Source organism: Canis lupus, chromosome 17, assembly GCF_011100685.1.
Source record: "Canis lupus familiaris isolate Mischka breed German Shepherd chromosome 17, alternate assembly UU_Cfam_GSD_1.0, whole genome shotgun sequence".
Taxonomy (NCBI): Eukaryota; Metazoa; Chordata; class Mammalia; order Carnivora; family Canidae; genus Canis; species Canis lupus.
In genome coordinates this window covers 6,010,918-6,030,693 of record NC_049238.1, presented here as the reverse complement: position 1 = coordinate 6,030,693, position 19,776 = coordinate 6,010,918, and the positions used below count along the sequence as shown (strand labels likewise).

The window sequence follows — 19,776 nt, the reverse complement described above, 5'->3', positions numbered from 1 at the left end:
TCTTATTTGATATTCAGCCAAAATTTTTCTGAGTTTAATTTGCTCATTTCTAGTTACCTCATGCCTCCCTTAGCCCTCACTGACCTCCTTCCTCTTTCCTTCATTTCTGGGTGATTATTTGTTGCCTCTCTGCCCGTCATGTGACCCAGGTTATGCACAGGTTTATTTCTGTTGCATGTGGATTTAAGTCGTGAATTTCAATAGCATGAAAAACCAGATACTGGTTAGTTTAGATTTGTGAAGAACTTGTTTCATCTCTTTTGTAGTACAAAGTACATCCTTTGTACTGATGATATCTCTAATTTAGATTTTGAGATACTAGAAATATTTATGCCAAACATTATTCCATGCGTGTTGTTTTGGTGCTTATTTATATGTAGTTTTAGAATCTTAATGAAATTCTTTTTGATATGAGTGACTTCTCTGTGTGTTTTGGTGTTGTTGCCATTCAACATTTATTAAATTACTGTCTTGTATATAGTTATTGTTTTTTTTTTCCTCAAAGCACAGTTCCCCTTAATATATATGATGTAAATACTGTTTTCAGGGTAGTTCTTGTTGAGAAGGAAAAAGTTGAGCAAAGACTTTGAAAGAAGTGAGAGAATTAGCAAGCAGTTATGTATGGAAAGTATTTCTAGAGAGAGGGAATAGTATGGACAAAGGTCCTAAGACCAGAGAGTACCAGGAATAGCAAGAAAAGGGATTTGGTGCAGCTAGAGAGGATTCAGTAAAGAGAAGGAGGTGGGAGATGAGGTCAGAGGAATTGGGACATGGTGGATCATTGTAAAGGTTTTAGCTTTTACCCTGAGTGAAAAGGAGATCTGTTGCAGAGTCTTGAAAAAATTGTATCCATGCCCTTAGTATTTTGTTGCATCAATCTAACTTGGCCTGAGTTTAGGAATTCTGTTGACATAAGGGAACGTATTTTGATAATCCTGTGCTGGGAAGGGGATAGAAAGGAATCTTGGTGGGAAAGTTAGGGTAAATGGCAAGTTGTACAGAAAGTAGGTGGGGATCCCACGATAAGGATGAAAGAGTGATAGAGAATGGCCCATAGACATGAATATGAAAAAGCTAAGAAGTGAACATTCTCTGTAGTCTTGTTGCAATGTACTGAAGAAAATGTTTAGTTTTTCTAAACATCTCCAATAATTTTCCTATATATCTTTACTGTTCTAATAGTTTCTTAGGATCATTTTATTCCATATTTTCTAGTAAAATATTGGATTTAGAAGCCTACTTTTGGAATCTTTTTTTTTTTAAGATTTTATTTATTTATTCATGAGAGACACAGAGAGAGAGGCAGAGACACAGATGGAGAAGCAGGTGCCGTGGAGAGAAGCCCATGTGGGACTTGATCCCAGGACTCCAGGATCACACTCTGAGCCGAAGGCAGACGTTCAACCACTGAGCCACCCAGGCGTCCTTGGAATCATTTTTTAAATTGCCTTTGCTCTTTTGGACTTGACAGCTGCATGACTTGTCCTATACTCTTCACATTTAAACCCCTGGTTGAGACTAAATGAAAGGTAGTTTCCATAGCATTGACTGTTAGGTGTAGAGAACAACTAGTGAGGTGCTTGTAGAGTAATACTGAATTTGATTTATGAATACTATAAGATGGAAATGATGGTCATTGCATGTCAACTTGAGGTCTAAGGATAAAGAGAAGGAATTGGTCAAAATTTGATACATAGGAATCAGATTTATCTGGAGTTCTAAACAGGCCTAGCCTGGCTCTCTAGCCTGTTCTCATGCTTCTCTTGCTTGCTTTTCGCCTTCCCACCTGCGCTTCTTTGCGGTCCATCCTCCCCTCTCCTACCTCCTTCACATCTTAAGTACCACAACCTCAGGAAGCCTTTGTGACTAGGCATATCCCGTTCTTTCAGGATTTTCCTAGATGTGTTAATTCTATACTGGTATTTTCCTTTATAGCACTTACCATACTTATGCTTCTTTAAATATTTGCATTGCTTTCTTTAATATTTGTTTCTTGAACTAGACTATTAAATCCATGGACTGTAATTTCCTTAAGCCTTGCTGAATCCCTTGCTTCTAGACATACTTGGTATAGAGTCAACAGTGGTGACTGTTTCTGAAAGAGTAAAGTAGTATGTTGATGACATTTGGCTTGAGGAAAGCATGGATTGAGGAAGGTGGTAAGCAAGAAGCCACATTTTATCTTGAGAAATCTATTCATACCAACACTTGTTCTTTGGTTCTAAATGTGGGTAAAATGTTTCCTTTGTTATTATGCCAGCATATCCCTGGGTCAGGCTAAGTTCTGAGTACATGCAATTGAATGGTGACTACATATTTCAGTTAACACCTAGTGGTTTCCACCTTTTGTTGGGTGATACTAAAATGAAAGCCAGGTTTTCATAGGCATTTCCCTGTAGCTCTGAGTTCAGCTGCGTTTCTAAGGTTTCTTGCATTTATAATCCTTTTATGAATGCCATGGTTTGGAATTGCTTCATATTGGCATGCTTTTCGACAGGTCCCTCCCACTTCAGTCCCTACTTACAGGCTGTTGTCAGTATTGTTTAGAAAGGCCTTATGAATTAGCTGGACTCCATTATTGTCATGCTAAACATTTTGATTGGGTTCATTCATTAAGCAAATATTTATAGAGTCACTAAGTACTGGGTACATGCTAATAAAAGTACTAGTTAGTATTACTTGAGTCCTCAGTATATGTCACACATTGGATTAATAAGCATTTTACATAGGTTATTTGATTTAATACTAACTCTGGGAGGCAGAAAGTGGGGGTTACCTAAGATCACAAGCTATCACTGTTGGACTTTCCCCCGGCCTATTTCTGGAAGCCAGGAGATGGTCTGTCACTACACAGTGGAGCACTAGATCTGAGATTAGAAATACAGAATTTTATTTTTAAAATGCTAATTTTATTTTTATTTCTAAATATATTTTACTCATTTTTTCAAATAAATATTTAGACTCATTTATTATATATCCATGGGAATGTTATTATGTATCGATCGATGGGCAGATAGAAATTTTTCCAGAGGATTGGATATATTCTCTATTAAAAAAATGCAACTTCTGGGATCCCTGGGTGGCGCAGCGGTTTGGCGCCTGCCTTTGGCCTAGGGCGCGATCCCGGAGACCCGGGATCGAGTCCCACATCGGGCTCCCGGTGCATGGAGCCTGCTTCTCCCTCTGCCTGTGTCTCTGCCTCTCTCTCTCTCTCTCTGTGACTATCATAAATAAAATAATAAATAAATAAATAAATAAATAAATAAATAAATAAATAAATAAATAAATAAAAATGCAACTTCTTACCAATTGTGTAAAACCCAAGTAAATGTTTTATTCAGTTCTAATAGTGTCTAGTAACTGCAGTAGGTTTTGTAGGGATTGCTTAAAAAAATCAGTTGTAATATTTGGCACTTAAACAACTGGTACATCTGTTTGTTTAACTTTATACCACTTTTATATGCACTAAGTGGCTGTAATATTTTTTAGGTAGCTTTTCAATAACTTTTCTTTTGCCTTAAATAGGATAAAGTTGATATTAAAAATATTTTCTTATTTAAACTCCTGATGGCCATGTTCAGTAATTTTATGGTAATGTAGAACAAAGAAAGAATTTTAAATATTCCAAAGTTATGTGTTTCTAACTCCAACAAGAAGATCAAGTGTATCAGCTAAGGTTATTTGAAAACACAGAAATAGAAAAATTAATTTCTCTAAAGTATATGTTTTAATATGTGAAACAAAAATATTACCTACGAAGGCTTACAGTTTATTTTGTAATACAGTAAGAGCATATGCATATTTATATTAAGAAAACCTAACTCTGATTATTTAAGAATTCACATTTGCCACCAAACCATAAATATATATATATATTTATAGTCTATATATAGAGAGAGCATATATATATGTATATATATGTTTTCAAAGATCAGATTTTTTTTACCTGAAGTTATTTTTTTCAACAGAGGTTTATGATTTCAGAGTATCAAATCAAAATAGGTTTAAAACTCCTTGAAATATGAGAATAAATAACAAAAATGCTACATAATTGAAACACTAAGGTGAGATGCTGCTGTAAAGCCATGCTTCAAGCAACTTCTGTTAGCAGTATCTGAGAAGTCCACAAGATGGGAGTATTTCACTAGAGACATTATTAGCATGTTCAGCCAAGAAATAAGATATAACGCATTTTCTCTTTCCGTAGCAGAAAAACAAGGAAAACATGACTGAGTTTAAATATGAATATTTTAAACTTTAAAGTTTAATCTCTATTCCCATTTTTTAAATGGCTTCATAGGACATTCATAAGCACTGAGAATCAAGATCATAGGCAAATGAAAGCTTATCTGATCATATGGCATAGTCTTTATTAAGTTTGGTAGTACCTATTTCTCCTAAAATGCTTTTAAATTAGTTTTTAGGAAAAGGGTAGACATGAAAAAGAAAAGTTTAAAATTGATCTGCTTAAAAATTTGTATTTGGATGAAAAAGTATTCAAACCATTGTAGATCTTGGATTCTATGCTTATTGGACATTAAATCTTCAAGATAACTTGTCTAATAAAGGTTTTTGCTTTAATTTGAGGCATATTCATACAGGCTTTGATTTCAAAGCCTCCATTCTCTGTATCTGCTCTTCAGAGTTTTACTGCAAAACTTTTGCTTCCTCTATCTGGTTAATGAAACAATTTATAAAATTCCTATAAGGAAACGATGACATAAGTGTCTCTTACTGCTTGGTAGCACCTTACAATACTGTTAATGCTCCTCCAACAGCTATGAAAATCGGATCTCATTTACTTTTGTCAGAGTATTTTTTAATACATCATAATACAAACTTGATATAAAACAGTGGTTTTTACTTTTTTATGATACTGTTTTTATATTGAGTCAGTTGTGAATTATTTTGCCTCTCTTAGCCTTTTTACTGAAGTCTTCTCTTACTATTCTGCCTTGAAACTCTTCTTTTACCATTTGAATTGGTATTATCTGATCACTTGCAGTCTTAACAACTGGGTAGGCATCATGTTGTAGTACATTGTTTTTTAGGCTTTTTTCCCCCTAGTGGAAACTCTTTTGTGAATCAAATCTTAGGCACAATCCCAGTACGTAGAGTAGGATGAATATAAATTAATTGATTCAAATTACAACATTTCCTAATAAATTCAATTAGTAAGAAAAAACGAGTTGTGCCGAAGAAGATTAGAATTGAAACGTGGATGGTCCTTGCAGTCATACATTGGTTTAAACATCTCTGTTTTTCTACTTAGTTTTGTGATATCAAGGAAATTCTAAATCCTAAGTAGATACAAGTGTTACCAATTTTTAAACCTGCTTTGCAGTAGGAGAATATTTTCAATTAAGTTGGCTTCATAGGTCAATCACCAGTATTAGAATTGCTCACATTTCTAATTGGTTGAAGTGTTGGGTGCTGCTTTTCTGACTGGGTCCTATCACCTGGGTTGTGTGAATTAACATTGTGATTTTCTTTTTTTTTGTCCCCTTTTTTTCCTTAAGATTTTACTTATTTACTTGAGAGAGAGAATAAGCAAGACAGAGAGCACACAAGCAGAGGGAGAGGGAGAAGCAGACACCCTGCTGAGCAAGGAGCCCAATGTGGGGCTTGATCTCTGGATCTGGGATCATGACCTGAGCCGAAGGCAGTTGCTTAACCAACTTAGCCACCCAGATGCCCCACATTGTGACTTTCTGTTATTACACTCTGCACTCAGGCAGATAGAGTGGAATACTGCACTTACTTGCCTAATTTTATGAACAGAAAAACTGGATTTAAAAGAATGAAAGAACTTAACGCACATAAAGATGGAGGAGAAACTTTATTTCAGAGTCTGCAAAATATTAAAAAACCAGGCTGACTTGGTACTATAGGCTTCTATGTTGGTCTTCAGTGTGTTAAAATTTAGTATGTAACAACATTCTGTTTTATTATATTTTAAGGAGTTACAAATATGTAAATCATTAAGAATTTTGAACCATGTCTGTGGCATCCAGTTTGAACTGATGCAGGGAACAGAGCACAGGCTTTTGAATCAGGCTAGATAGGTTCCAGCTGTGCCACTTACATCTGAGGTAATGTCAGGCCAGTTGCTTCACATCTCCAAACCTCAGTTTTCTCATTTTAAAAATTGAAATACCTCATGGAATACTGGGAGATAGAAATTAGATGAACTAGACCAAACACCTGGCTCAGAGAATGGCAGGTTGCAGGTATTCTACATATACTAGTTCTTTTTAAAATTTTCTTCTCAAGTCTTTTAGAACTTGCAAAGATAATCTTCCTGTTAGATTGTATGTATGAAAAGGAATGTGTTCCTCAGAGCGTTTTCCCACAACACACATAAATGAAGGCAGTGCCTTATCAGTAATGTAGGTGAGCCTAGGCAGATACCTCTTTGAGCTTTCATATTTTACCCTGCTTGTCTGTTGATCCTTTCTCATCCCTGTAGTTATCAGAATTGCAACCTTAAAGCCAAGTGACGTTGTGCTTCCAGTGTCATTTTTATCCACAAACCAAGGGAGTTCAAAAGTGGAAGGGATTGTGTAGGCCAGTGCTTTTCTTCATTACTTTGAGAGAAAGACCATCTCCCACATGGCAGTTTGTGGGAAGCATCTACAGGACTATCGACAGGATCTGAGAGATCTGCTTCAGCCCTCTGAAACAAGGAAACTGGAATCAAGAAAGGTTATGTGATTTTTCCCATATCACACAGTTATTAAGTGACCTAGACTTTAAATAAATTTTGTTAGGCCTTGTAAAAAAATTAAACTGGTTGCTTTTAATTTTTTTAAAGATTTTATTTATTTCAGAGAGAGAGCATGAGCAGGGGGAGGGGCAGAGGGAGAGGGAAGAGTAGACTCCCCACTGAGCACGGAGCCCCAGCCGGGCTCGATCCCAGAACCCTGAGATCATGACCTGAATTGAAGGCAGATGCTTAGCCGACTGAGCCACCCAGGCGCCCCTCATTGCTTTTACTTTTAATTGTCGGATATCATAGCCTTATTCTGACTTCTCTGAGATGGTCAAATCTGGATTTAAGGAAAGCCATTGCAGTAAATACTCTGTTCTTCCTATCAGAATCCAGCCAAGTTGCATTGTATTCCTAGAAATGACTACCTTTAATGGAAAGCATCTAATGTAAATATGTAGTAAGTTGATATAATAGCTTCAAAGGGAGGTTTTTACCCCAGACTTTGGTATACTAAGTGTCCTTGGCAGTTGAACACACATGTTCATCACTGGATTGAATTGAATCATCACTAGAGATTATTAAACTGCATTTCTTTTCGAGTGTAAATGCTTCTGTGTCAAAATAATACAGTGCTTTTAAAAAAAATTTATAAAGGAGATTTTTTGAATTTCAGTATAATTAATGTACAGTGTTATATTAGTACAATATAGTAATACAACAACTCTATATATTATCAGTGGTCATCACAATAAGTGTACTCTTAATCCCAAGGAGATTTTTATGGTCATAAAATTTTCCTATTATTTCTAGGCCTAGTTTGTTTTTTAGTTTCTGACTATATTTGTTATTTATACTCAAAGCAAGAAATAAGAACAGCTGAAACATAAAAACAAGATATGGCCAGCAATACTGACTTCTAATTCAGAAGTGGGAACATAACTGGGAAAAGGGGGAGCTGTGTTACATGAGGTCTTGGATATAGTGGTATCTCTGCCACCAAGGTCTTATCTTGTGCTGCCCCTGTAGGTCTAGCTGAAGCCCAGCTGCAGATATGCATATTGTGTTCCTAATGATAGTCTACAAAGTTTGTGTATTGAACATTTAAAAAAAAATATTATATGACTACATGTTTCCTCCAGTGTTAAAAAAAAAAAAAAAAAAAAAAGATCTTTGGCCCTAATATTTCAACCAGATAGGAAATATACATCTTCTTGGATGTATACCCCTTTGGTGTGAAATAATTTTTTTTTTAATGTAGAATAAGCTCTCTGGTAAAAGAATAACATTGTTTAGTTTTGTCAGTGGTTTATTTGGAAACAGACAAGTACTATTATGGTTTGTATAATATAATAACCCTAAATTGGACACATAAGCACATAAACTCATTAAATACTTGAAACCAGAAATGAACCTGAAGGTTTGGGATAATTATGCATTCTCTGTGCCACATATACAAGCTCTTTGTTGTTGCTTAGTGCAATTACTGAATAGGATGCTTTTACGATACAATATTACTTTTGTAAGCTTTGAAAAGTAGTATTACTGAGAATACTTGACACTGTGTGCACTGTTGTCTTGAGAATCAGCTATGACCACTGTATGCAGATGCCTCTTCATTTTCTAACAAGTTCTTTGCTCCATTGAGTTTGTTTTGCACTCAACATAGCCTTCTGCAATTGGGCAGTTTTTACTCTTATTACTTTATTACTTTACTTTAGCTATAGCTAAGGAATATGTCTATTTTTCTCACCCTCTAGGCTTATGGCCTTTCCAACATAATATGAAAGGTGACCCATGAATTGTTACGAAGGTACTTTTATAAGAATTGTAGAAGTGATTAAAATTTAAGGGATGCAGCAAAGGCAGAGCTCAGAGGGAAATGTATAGCTATAAATGCCTACATTAAAAAAGAAGAAAGTCCTAAATAGCCTAACTTTTTAGACTTTAAGGAACTAGGAAAAAAACAAATTTAAAAAATTTCAAAGCTAGCAGAAGGAATGAAATAATGAAGATTTGACTGAGATAGAGAATAGAATAACAATAATGAGAATTGACAAAACTACAAGTTGTTTCTTTGAAAAAGATTGACAAGATTGACAAACCTTTTTCTAGACAGAGAAAAAGACACAACTAAAATCAGAAAGTGGAGACATTACCACCAGTCATACAGAAATAAAAAGGATTGCAAGATATATTCAGTGGGTGCAGGAAAGGTGTTTGGCAAAATCCAGCATCCTTTCATGATAAAAACACTCAGAAAACTGGGAATACATGGGAACTTACACAACACAAAAAAGGGCATTTGTAAAAGACCCACAGCTAACCTCATTCTCAATGGCAAAACACTGCAAATTTCCCCACTAAGACTGAACATGACAAGGATCTTTGCTCTGGACTGCATGTATCCCTCCAAAATTCATATGTTGAAGCCCTGTTCCTCTATGTGGTCATATTAGAGATGGAGCCTTTGGGAGGTAAGGAGGTTCAGATAAGGTCATGAGGGTAGAGTAGAGTCCTCATGATGGGATTAGCATCCTTATAAAGTAGGACCAGAGAGCTAGCTACAAACCAGAGAAAGGGTTCTCATCAGAACCTGAGCTGGCACTCTGATCTTACACTTCCAGACTCCAAGAACTGTGAGAAATAAATGTTCATTAAACTACTCAGTCTGTGGTGTTTTGTTATAGCAGCCTGAGTTGACTAGACACCCACTTTCACCACTGCTATTCACTGTTATCCTGGAAGTTCTAGTGAGTGCAGTTAGGCAAGAAACAAAGTAAAAGGATCAAAATTGGGAAGGAAGAAATAAAACTATCTTGTATTGCAAATGATGTGATCCTTTATATAGAAAATCCCAAGGAATCCACAGGAAAGCTGCTAGAGCTAATAAATTCAGCAGACTTGCAGGCTACAGATCAACACAAAAATCAGTTGTTTCTATACCCCTGAAATGAACAATCTGAAAGGAAATTAAGAAAGCAATTCTGTGTACTATAGCAGCTAAAAGAATAAAATACCCAGGAATAAATTTGACCAACAAGGTTAAAAACTTGTACACTAAGAACTACAAATTGCTAAGTTAAAGAAGATCTAGAAAAAATCTAAGTAAACACAAATCTGACTCCTGTTCATTGACAGGAAGACTAAATAGTAAGATGTCAGTACTACTCAAATGATACACAGATTCAACACAATCCCTACTAAAATTCCAGTAGCCTTTTTTGCAGAAATAGAAACCTGATCCTCAGATTCCTATGAAATTGCAAGAGATCCCAAGTAGCCAAAAACAATCTTGAAAAAGAATAAAGTTGGAGGGAGCTCACATTTCTCATTTCAAAACTTACTACAAAACCACAGTAATCAATACAATGAGGCACTGGCCTACAGATAGGCATATAGGCCAATGGATAGAATTGAGAGTTCAGAAATGAACTCCTACATCTATGGCCAATTGAGCTTTGAGAAGGGTGCTAATTCCGTTTCATAGGGGAAAGAATAGTCTCTTCCACAAATGGGGCTGGGAAGAGGTTTCCACATGCAAAAGAATGGAGTTGGACCTCTGTCTCACAACATGTGCAAAGATTAACTAAAAGTGATCGACCTACTCTTTTCTAAGCATACTTTTTTTTTCAATATCAGAAAGGGTAATTAAAGTGAAAATTATTATGAAAGAAGAGTTCTTTGGGAACAATGCATTTTTCCGTGTGTGTGTGTGTATTAAGCAGAAGCGATAGGACAGTATTCTGCCTCGAGGCACTGGAGATGTAATAGTGAACAAAACCAGACTTGTTGCCAGCTTTAAAGGAACTTAGACTCCAGAGGGGGAGTAGACGGTAATAAAATAATTCCACTAACGATCATAAAATTCCAGTTGTGATACGTGGTGTGCAAGAAAGCGTCTGTGCTATGACGGTCTGGTCTTGGGAAAGACTTCCTTGAATGGGTGAGTTGGGCTGATATGAAGGACCAGTAGGAATTAACTGGATGAAGACAGAACACAAGACCATACTTAGCTCCGAATGTGTTCGGGGTTTTGGGTTGTGTTTCCACAGATGTGTACTTCATTTCGTCTTTTGTTTCTCACCCGTTGGCTACAGTGCAGAGTAGCTGTTTTCCGTCTGTACGTTCCATCTCTTAACCAGAATGCATAGAACATTATTTAATAAATGGGCCTTCACTGATAGAAAGTATTTGAGTCAACTAGCAATTAAATTCGTTTTAAGGTAAAAAATTCTGAGGCAGGTGAGAGTTTTCCCTGTTTTTTAAAGAAAACGTATTTTTAACCTCCAATGATTAAATAATGACATTATTAGGTGGCTACTTTTAGATAAAATATGATAAATAATGCCTTCTTCATAAATTATGCTTTTAGAATCTGTTTATATTTTTATTTAAAATAGGAAATTTTTTCCCTGTAATTTAAGACCTCATTTTGAATGGAAGTGATTTGAATGGCTTATGTAATTTCTGCCAAGGAATTAATATGGACTTTCTATAAACCACTGTCGTTTATAATCAAAATGCTTTTAACTTACATTGATGTTGGCATTAACAAGTGCTGCTGGATTGGTAGCATAGAAAGAAATTGCATTTAAACTTACTAGGAGCTCATGGATGCCTGAGGTTTCATAATGCTTTCTGTGGGCCATTTAACTGCTGGCAACTTTAATTCACATGATTCATAATACTGGAAATTTAAATTCACTCTTAATTGAAAAGTGAAGTTACTTAAATTCTTTAAATACTAACCTTTGGAAAAATATCTGAAAAATAAAGACACATATGATTTTAGTGGCCCACTGCCAAAAGATTATCATTTACATAAATATCTCTTTCAGTAGAAGAGCTTAATGTATTGAGCTCAAAAGGTTAGAATCGAGACTTCAATCTGGAAACCAACAGTAGACTGTTGGCTTGTGAACAGCAGTATTGTTCATCATATTGAGAACACTGTTCACATTCAAGTTTAAGCAGAGCTGGCATTAAAATTCAGTTAATTTGTTTCATGTGACTTGTCAGCTGTGTGTTTTTATCTAAATCTTTCTAGCTTCTCTTCTTAGTATTTTATGTTAAACTCCTGAAACAGATGAACTACCTTTTTAACTGTTTAAGCTCTGAAATTTTGGCCACTTCCATTAAATAATTCTTGGTAACAGTTCTCCAAATTTTTCTTACCATTTAAAATACATTAATAATCAGTTTGAATACCATTCTAGTTTATTAAGTAATCCTTTTTCAGAGGGCTTTTCTGTTTTGTGCATATGTGCTTGAGTCTGTAAGAGGGACTCCCTGAAATTCATGAAGACAAAATTGCTGTCCTTATCTTCTCACCAGCACACTATTCTTTTCTTGTTTGCTAATTTTGTTCTCTGGATTTTCCCTCAGATGGCTTTTAATGTTTGGCTACTAGCCCAGGATTGGGTCTGAGCAGTGAAGAAACAGAGAATAAAACCTTTTTTGAAAAAGGAAAAACCTATACTAACTTTTTTCTAGTTTATGCAATTTCTTTAAAAATTGTTTATTTCTTCTTTGTGAAGGCACGGTATCCCATAATAAGCATGGAGTTTAGAGCCGATCACTTTCTCTTGCGCAGTTGTACAGCTTTAGGCAGGCTGCCTCATTTGTCTGAAGCTCACTCTCCTTGTGTGTAATGATAATGATAATTCATTTAATATTCACTGGTAGAGCCTCGTCAACATGTGAAGTGCTTAGAATACACTGCCCTCCTTCCTGTTTCCTAGCCCCAGTCCTGCCTTTGGTCAAAGGCATTATAATTCTGACCTCATACTTGTTATCTTAGTAATTTTATAAATGTACCAAGGTTATTGTTACCTTTTTTCCTTAAGAAAAATTTTAATGAGAACAAGGTGTGTTATTTATTTTTATAAATAAATTTTATGGGACATGTGGAATTTTCCTTTTTAATAGTGATATTAATGACCTTTTTTATTTATTTCTTGCTTGAAGAATATCAAAGAATATTCCAACAACTAAAGATGTTGAGCCACTGCTTGAAATAGATGGAGATATAAGAAACTTTGAAGTGTTTTTGTCTTCAAGGACCCCAGTTCTTGTGGCTCGAGATGTAAAAACCTTTTTGCCATGCACTGTAAACCTAGACCCCAAGCTACGGGAAATTATTGCAGGTGGGTATTCGTAGTGAATTTAATTTGTCTTATCTGAAGTCCTCAAAATCCCATTTCTAACTTAGCTATGTAAGTTTGTCTTGCTCCATGAAAAACCAAGATATACTAAACCAAGCACTACACAGGAGAATTAATGAAATGGAACATTAGGGATCTTGACATCCTTTAGAGAATGTCAAGAAAATGTTACTTGTTAAACCATTTTAATATGTTTCTCAGCTCACACAACTGGCTGCTTCTTTGGAACCAAATTCCTCTTAAGATAGAGTCACCACTTTAAGATATTGGTCCATTGTAATTTTCCTGGGACTATTCTTAATAGGGGTCTCTATCCAAAGGAGCAAAAATATCTTTATATTACTTTCTAAACTTTAACTTAAACTTGTAGATTGGAACTTGAGGATAGTGACATTAAAGTTTTGTAATAATTTCATTTGTTCTTGAGGCACCACCAGCTGCCCCTGTACACACAGAACCTTTATTGGAACATCATCTTTTGTGTGGCATTGCTGACCCACCTTTGAGTTTTCTGGGGGTTATGATGAGAAAGCTTAAAACTACTTCTACATTCTTTTTTAGGTACCAGTTACAAGAGAATATCAAGGTGTATTTTGTGGCTGTGGAATTGTTTGTTCAGAGAAGAATAAATCATACAGTTTGCAAACCCACAGTTTAGTGGTCATTATATTTTAATAAATTAATAAATTAGACAAGTGTGTGTTTTTAATAGTAATTCTTTATGGATCATAACCATTATTAGAATAGCACAAATACCTTAAAAAGTCAGAAATAATTCTTGTTCTGGTAACTATAAACAGAAGAATCCAGATGTTGGTGACTTTTCAAATAGTGACAAAAGCTTTTATGCAAAGTTGTTGAGTTTTTCTCACTAGATGTCTTTGGGCAAGACTTTTTGAGTCAGGATTTCCTGTCTCTCTTAAGTCAGTTGGAATCCTTGGTAAGAGTGAAAAAAGCATGTTTCTATCTGGTAACTAAAGGAAAAAGTGATAGTTGGATTAATTACTAAAGTCTGTTTTCTTTTGCCTTCTGGGGTGCCATTTAATCTTTTAGATGTTCGTGCTGCGAGAGACCAGATTAACATCGGAGGACTTGCATATCCTCCACTGCCTTTACACGAAGCTCCTCCTAGACCACCGTCAGGGTACAGTCAGCCTCCGTCTGTCTGTTCTTCTTCCACTTCATTCAATGGACCATTTGGAGGTGGGGTTGTGTCACCACAGCCGCACAGCAGCTATTACAGTGGGATGACGGGACCTCAGCATCCATTCTACAACAGAGTAAGAAAGTGCTAGAAATCTTTAATTTTAAGAATGGGCGGGGGGAGGAATATCAGAAGTTTTCTATGACGGATTCTATTATTGTCTTGAAACCACTTTAGCTTTAAAATAGGAAAAATGTTAAGTTTGAATTTAAAATATATGATTTTTTAAAAAATCAAAAATTTCTAACTTTAATGGGTTCTAGATCTCAACTGAATCTCGAATGTTAGAAATGCTTTTTGCTTTTATAAGAAAGTGAACTCCGGGGTCATCAGTGACTATCCTATGCAACAAAGGGAACTGTTTCTCTATTTGTTCATAAACATTTATTATGTTTGTTATATTTTGTGTAATTATATTGGCATTTAAAACAATGATTTAACTTAAAACTTAAATTTCCTCAGTATTCAGTAAATCTATATTTAATATGTATTACAACTTTTTAAATGTGAGATGGAAGATGCTGCTTGTAGGATTCAGATGTTATTGCCAAATAATAGCACTGTAGACCATTTCTAGAATTATATTTCAAGTTATTTGTAGTCCTGCGTAATTGTTTACTTATATAAATATCATTTTCTACTGAAAGAGATGAAAGTACAATGATCACTGGTATACAGACCCTATCAAGTTTAGTGGCCTGAGCTATACCCATCTTACTGATCTTAAACACTAGTATTTCCTGTAGGATAATGAAGCTTGAGCCCTAGTATTATACTTTCTGGAACTGTACAGTAAGGTCCATTACAGTTTTCTTATTTTTTTGTCTCCCTCTTTAGTCTAATTTGAGAAAAACGTAGGGACTAGGATTCACAGAAGCCAACTGCATGCCTAAGTAAATGTCACATGAGCTAGGAAGAAAGCGAAGTTTAGAATAAATGTGGCAAGGAAGGAATTCCAGAATTTAAGTTGAATTTTCAGTTTTAAAAAAATGTTGGCCATAGAAGTACAGTTGACTCTTGAACAACAGTAGTCTGAGCTGTGTGGGTCCACTTAGACACAGCATTTTTTTTATATACAGTACAGTACTGTAAATGTGTTTTCCTTATGATTTTCTTAATATTTTCTGTTCTCTAGCTTGCTTTATTATAAGAATACAGTATATAGTACATACAACTTACAAAATATGTATATTCGACTATTTATATTGTCAATAAGGCTTCCAATTGCCAGTAGGCTATTAGTGGTTAAGTTTTTGGGAAGTCAAAAGTTATACACAGATTTTCAAGTACACAGTGCGGGAGAGGAGTCAGCACTCCTGAACCCTATGTTGTTCAAGCTCAACTGTAATTAGGGGCACTATTCAGAGAGGTCCTATGGATGTTATTCTACTCTTATATTCAGACAAGGAGAAAGAAGGTGGAACAATAGCATTTTATAATGTATTCCATCCTTGTAAAATTTAACTGTGTGGTAGACAGTGTTGAAATGCAGGGTTTTATTTAGCAGTATTAAAATCTGCTGTAATTTTACATAAAATGGCTCATTGATCAGTAGATGACAGTTGAGGTTTTGAAACCAAGAAATTTTTTTTTTTTAAATTTACCATACCATCTAGGCTGATGTGGTACTTTAATAGCATTTTATCATTTAAAAACACTTAAAGTTTTCTCATGTTTTTAGATCTAGTTATTTTTTGTTCTAGTTATTTGAGGTTTTTAGTCTGAAAGTTAAAAGGGGAATAATTTTCCTAAATGGCAGCAGTAAAAAGGTAGAGTAAGATGTTATTTCAGTGTAATGAAGCTTAATGAGTTTTAATCTTTATGTTTAGCCCATATAATCTGATATCTCCTGTTTATGTGAAGTTGGCTACAAATAAATGCTGTAGTTATAAATCTCCCTAAACAATGTATTCCCCATTAGAAAAATGGGTATAGGACATAAAGTAAGCTCTAGGAACTTAAAGTAACAATATTCTTGGACTCCATGTTGGGGTGTTCTCATATGTATTGAGTTTTTTGTTGTTGTTGTTGTTGTTTTTTTTTTTTTTTTTGGTTTTACTTAAGGCTACCCTTTTTTTTTTTTTCTTTTCTTTTTTTGGTAAAGAATAGTATTTTATTAAGAGTCCATTCTGCTTTTTTTTTTTTTTTAAAGAGATTTTAAGAGTGAATATTTGTAAATCACTTAAGAACTGACACATGATAAGCCCATAAAAATGTTTAGGAGAAACTCTTTTCAGATTGTAAGGTATAAAACTTTTAGTTGTTTAAAAAATCTTACATTAAATCAACAATATGACAATTTAAACACTGGGTCTTAAATTTGGGTTTGATATCTTACAGACTGTGAGTAAGGCTCTTTTTCTTTTGTTTTGTCATTTGCATTATTAAAAATTTGGAGTTGTATTTTATTGGTTAGTTTCATTTGATAAATCTCATCACACTTTGATTTCTGTAATTGTTTATCCCCTTCTTTTGTTACGTGTTTTTTCCATAGCCATTCTTTGCCCCCTACCTTTACACGCCAAGGTATTACCCTGGCGGCTCCCAACACCTCATCTCACGTCCATCAGTAAAAACGAGTTTGCCCAGAGATCAGAGCAATGGCCTAGTAAGTATAAAAAAGGGTAACTAAAGTATTAATCTAATAAGACACATAGACAGCAGTAGAAGTTTGGTTATTTCCTTTCTGTAGCAAAAGAATGCAACTTATTTTATAAATAGTTTTAAGACACATAAGCTATTACTAACATAAAGTGTGTTTTGTTTTCATTTCTAGTAAATGTCTATGGAAGGAAAATTACTAGCAGCCTCAGTGAATAAATGTTGAGTTGTTTACAACCAGAGTTTCTGGCTTATAGCGCAGAGTCTATTACCAAAACTTTAAAAAATTAAACCTTTACATCTGCTAATTTCTAATATCTTAAAAAAAACATATATACATGGTATCTGTGTGTGTGCGTGTGTGTGTGTGTATGTTTATATATACATATATATAAAACACACATATATATGTGTGTGTGTTAGCCCTATGATATAAAAATTCGAGGATACATTGGAAGAGCATTTTAATCTAATGGCAGAAGTTAAGTAGGCTAAGGAAATTATTCAAATGTATGATTGACTCTAATCCAAAACAAAATACATTGTAAAATATTACATGTTTCTGATGGTCAGCTTAGTTTAACAATTTAAAAATAGAAATTCCCTGTTAATATATTTTTATAAAGTAGAAGGTAAAAGGTATAGAACTTATTAAACTGTTACTTCAAATTTAAATGTCATTGAGGGAAACTCTAATCACGTTCAGGTTTCAGTGTTGTCTGTGATCATGTTAGCATCGTGTTCATTCATCATCCTAGTTTGGCCCCCCCTCACCTTTCACCCACACTGTTGTTTTGTGTTGTTAGGAGGTTATCAAGGAGGATGCTGCTGAGGGGCTTCCTTCACCCACAGACTCCTTGCGGGTAACGGAGTAGTCTTGTGGTGGGAACAAGAGCCTGTCATCGCTTCTGCAGCAGTAACAATTGTCTTAGTTGTGGTGACAGCAGTCCCCTAACTCTGCATCCATGCTGTGATGGCCACTAGAGTAGAGTAGCTGAATACTAATAATTATATTTCATAGATTAATTTAAAAGCTAATGTTTAACTTTGCCCTTTATTTCCTCCTGTTTTTCCCCTTTTTCAATGACATGGGATGGGCCTTTTTTTTTTTTTTTTTTTTTTTTTTATTGTCCAAGAAGGATGGGTTTTTCTAGCAGCCATCAGGAGAAGTTAGTTGGTATTTGTTCCTTAGTGTTGAGCAATATTTTCACCTTTTTTTTTTTTTAAAGATTTTATTTATTTATTAATGAGAGACACACACACACACACACAGAGGGGTGCAGAGAAACAGGCAGAGGGAGAAGCAGGCTCCATGCAGGGAGCCTGATCTGGGACTCGATCCCAGGTCTCTAAGATCAGGCCCTGGGCTGAAGGCGGTGCTAAACTGGTGAGCTACCCAGGCCGTCCTTTGATTGTTTTTCTTAAACAATTGGTACTGCACACATAGAATACTTTTGAAAGATTCAAAATCACCCTTGAGACCACAAAAGGACATTATAAGCTAGATGGTACAGATCAAATGGATCTGTAGTGACTCATTCTTAATTTGGGTGTCCACAGTTTATGAAACCTTAGTGTGAATATAGTACTATTTTTCTTTATAGGTATATTTATTAAAATAAAATTTTTAGATAAACAAGAGGTAGTTCATTATGTAAAGGGAATTATTTAAACCTTTTGGGGCCAACACCTTACAGTGAGTTTTTTAAAAAAACTTCTATAGGAAATCACTGCATGCATTTATTATTCCAGACTTTGTGTTTAATAAGAAATATCTTTAATATGATGAGCCTTAATATCTTCATTTATTCAATGTGGAATTTAGAACCCAACTTGTATTTTAACTTCTCTTGATATATTTACAGAATGTTATGCCTATGTGGACACGATCAATTTAATCTAGAGCTCTGCTGAAATGTGGCATGATGATTAGAATTAATGTGGGGGAAATACTACATCCTGAGCTTATCCATAATTTTTAAGTTAAAACATGCATTTGGGTAGGCAGTAGTTTTTTAATTTTCTTTGAGTTAATGGTAGTAGGAGAGAGAAAGAGAACCACTTTGGTATTTTCATTGAGGAGCTGATGATTCTTTTTAAGTCATTAACATTTCAGATGAAGTGTTTGAGTGACTCCAATTATCCAGGAATAATAGACACAATAAGCCATAATAATTTTGTTTGGGTGTTGGGGAATCTTTAATGCGTGGATCATTGCCACTATATGCAAGAATGACTTTTAGTTTAGTCAGAGAGCTCTTCATACATACATTCATGCATGTAATGCAATTCTCTAAGCTGAAATTCCTTAGCAAACTTTTGATGAAAATCAGATACTGTGAAGAATTTGATGGTCTTAATGACACAGACATGCTGAAATTAGTAGCTATTCCTATGCTTGAGTATGTGGACAAACACTTGTAATTAAAAGATATCTGTAGTTTCTTTTAGGGACCAGTGAAGGAGCATTAAGCAAATTTGAAATGAGTTTTTGGGGAAGGGGAAATAATGCAATTCTTGTGATGTGTTTAGAAACCCAATAACAAAGAATAAAGGAGCTCTGCATATATTAGTGCCTTTGTTTAGCAAAATAACCATACTATTTGCTCTTCTTTTAATATTAAAAGATAGTTTTGTGATTGGCTTAGTGAATAATTAATGCTTACCAAGCTTTTTTTGCTTTTAAGAAATTAACAATGACAATAGCATGTAAAATTTGTTTGGTAGAAGACTAGTAAAAATAGATACTTAGTTCAAAGCCAAATCAAAAGCAGTGGTGGAAATGTGAAGTACCTGTACATGGGAACATTGTCTAGAATCTTTATGGCTCAATCACCATAGAAGTTAATATAAAAATTATTTAGCCCCTCGTGGCAAATACTGCTTTTCAGTCCTATAGTAGAAAGTTTTATATTTCCAAGATAGCAGGAGTGTGGATTACGTCTATCTGCTCATTCAACTGTCCCCCTGTATGCAAGAGTTGACAAGAGCTGCTTATAAGTAAGTGTCAGGAGCTACACAAACACTTCTGGATAAATTGTCTTGTCATTACAGACACAGAGTAATGAGTAAAAATAAACACCACCACCAATAGA

General features: G+C 34.9%; 1 protein-coding gene across 19 annotated transcripts in view; it reads left to right on the top strand.

Moving 5' to 3' along the window:
• KIDINS220 (kinase D interacting substrate 220) overlaps positions 1-19,776 on the top strand; it is a 104,117-nt gene that overhangs the window by 55,003 nt on the left and 29,338 nt on the right. For 10 of the 19 annotated variants that reach the window (XM_038560720.1, XM_038560719.1, XM_038560721.1 and 7 more), the window contains 4 exons: positions 12,680-12,858; positions 13,930-14,156; positions 16,575-16,688; positions 17,488-17,544. In XM_038560720.1, coding sequence (XP_038416648.1) covers positions 12,680-12,858; positions 13,930-14,156; positions 16,575-16,688; positions 17,488-17,544 — 577 coding nt within the window. The remainder of the gene's footprint in view (positions 1-12,679; positions 12,859-13,929; positions 14,157-16,574; positions 16,689-17,487; positions 17,545-19,776) is intronic. The other 9 variants (XM_038560723.1, XM_038560724.1, XM_038560714.1 and 6 more) reach the window with 2 other exon arrangements.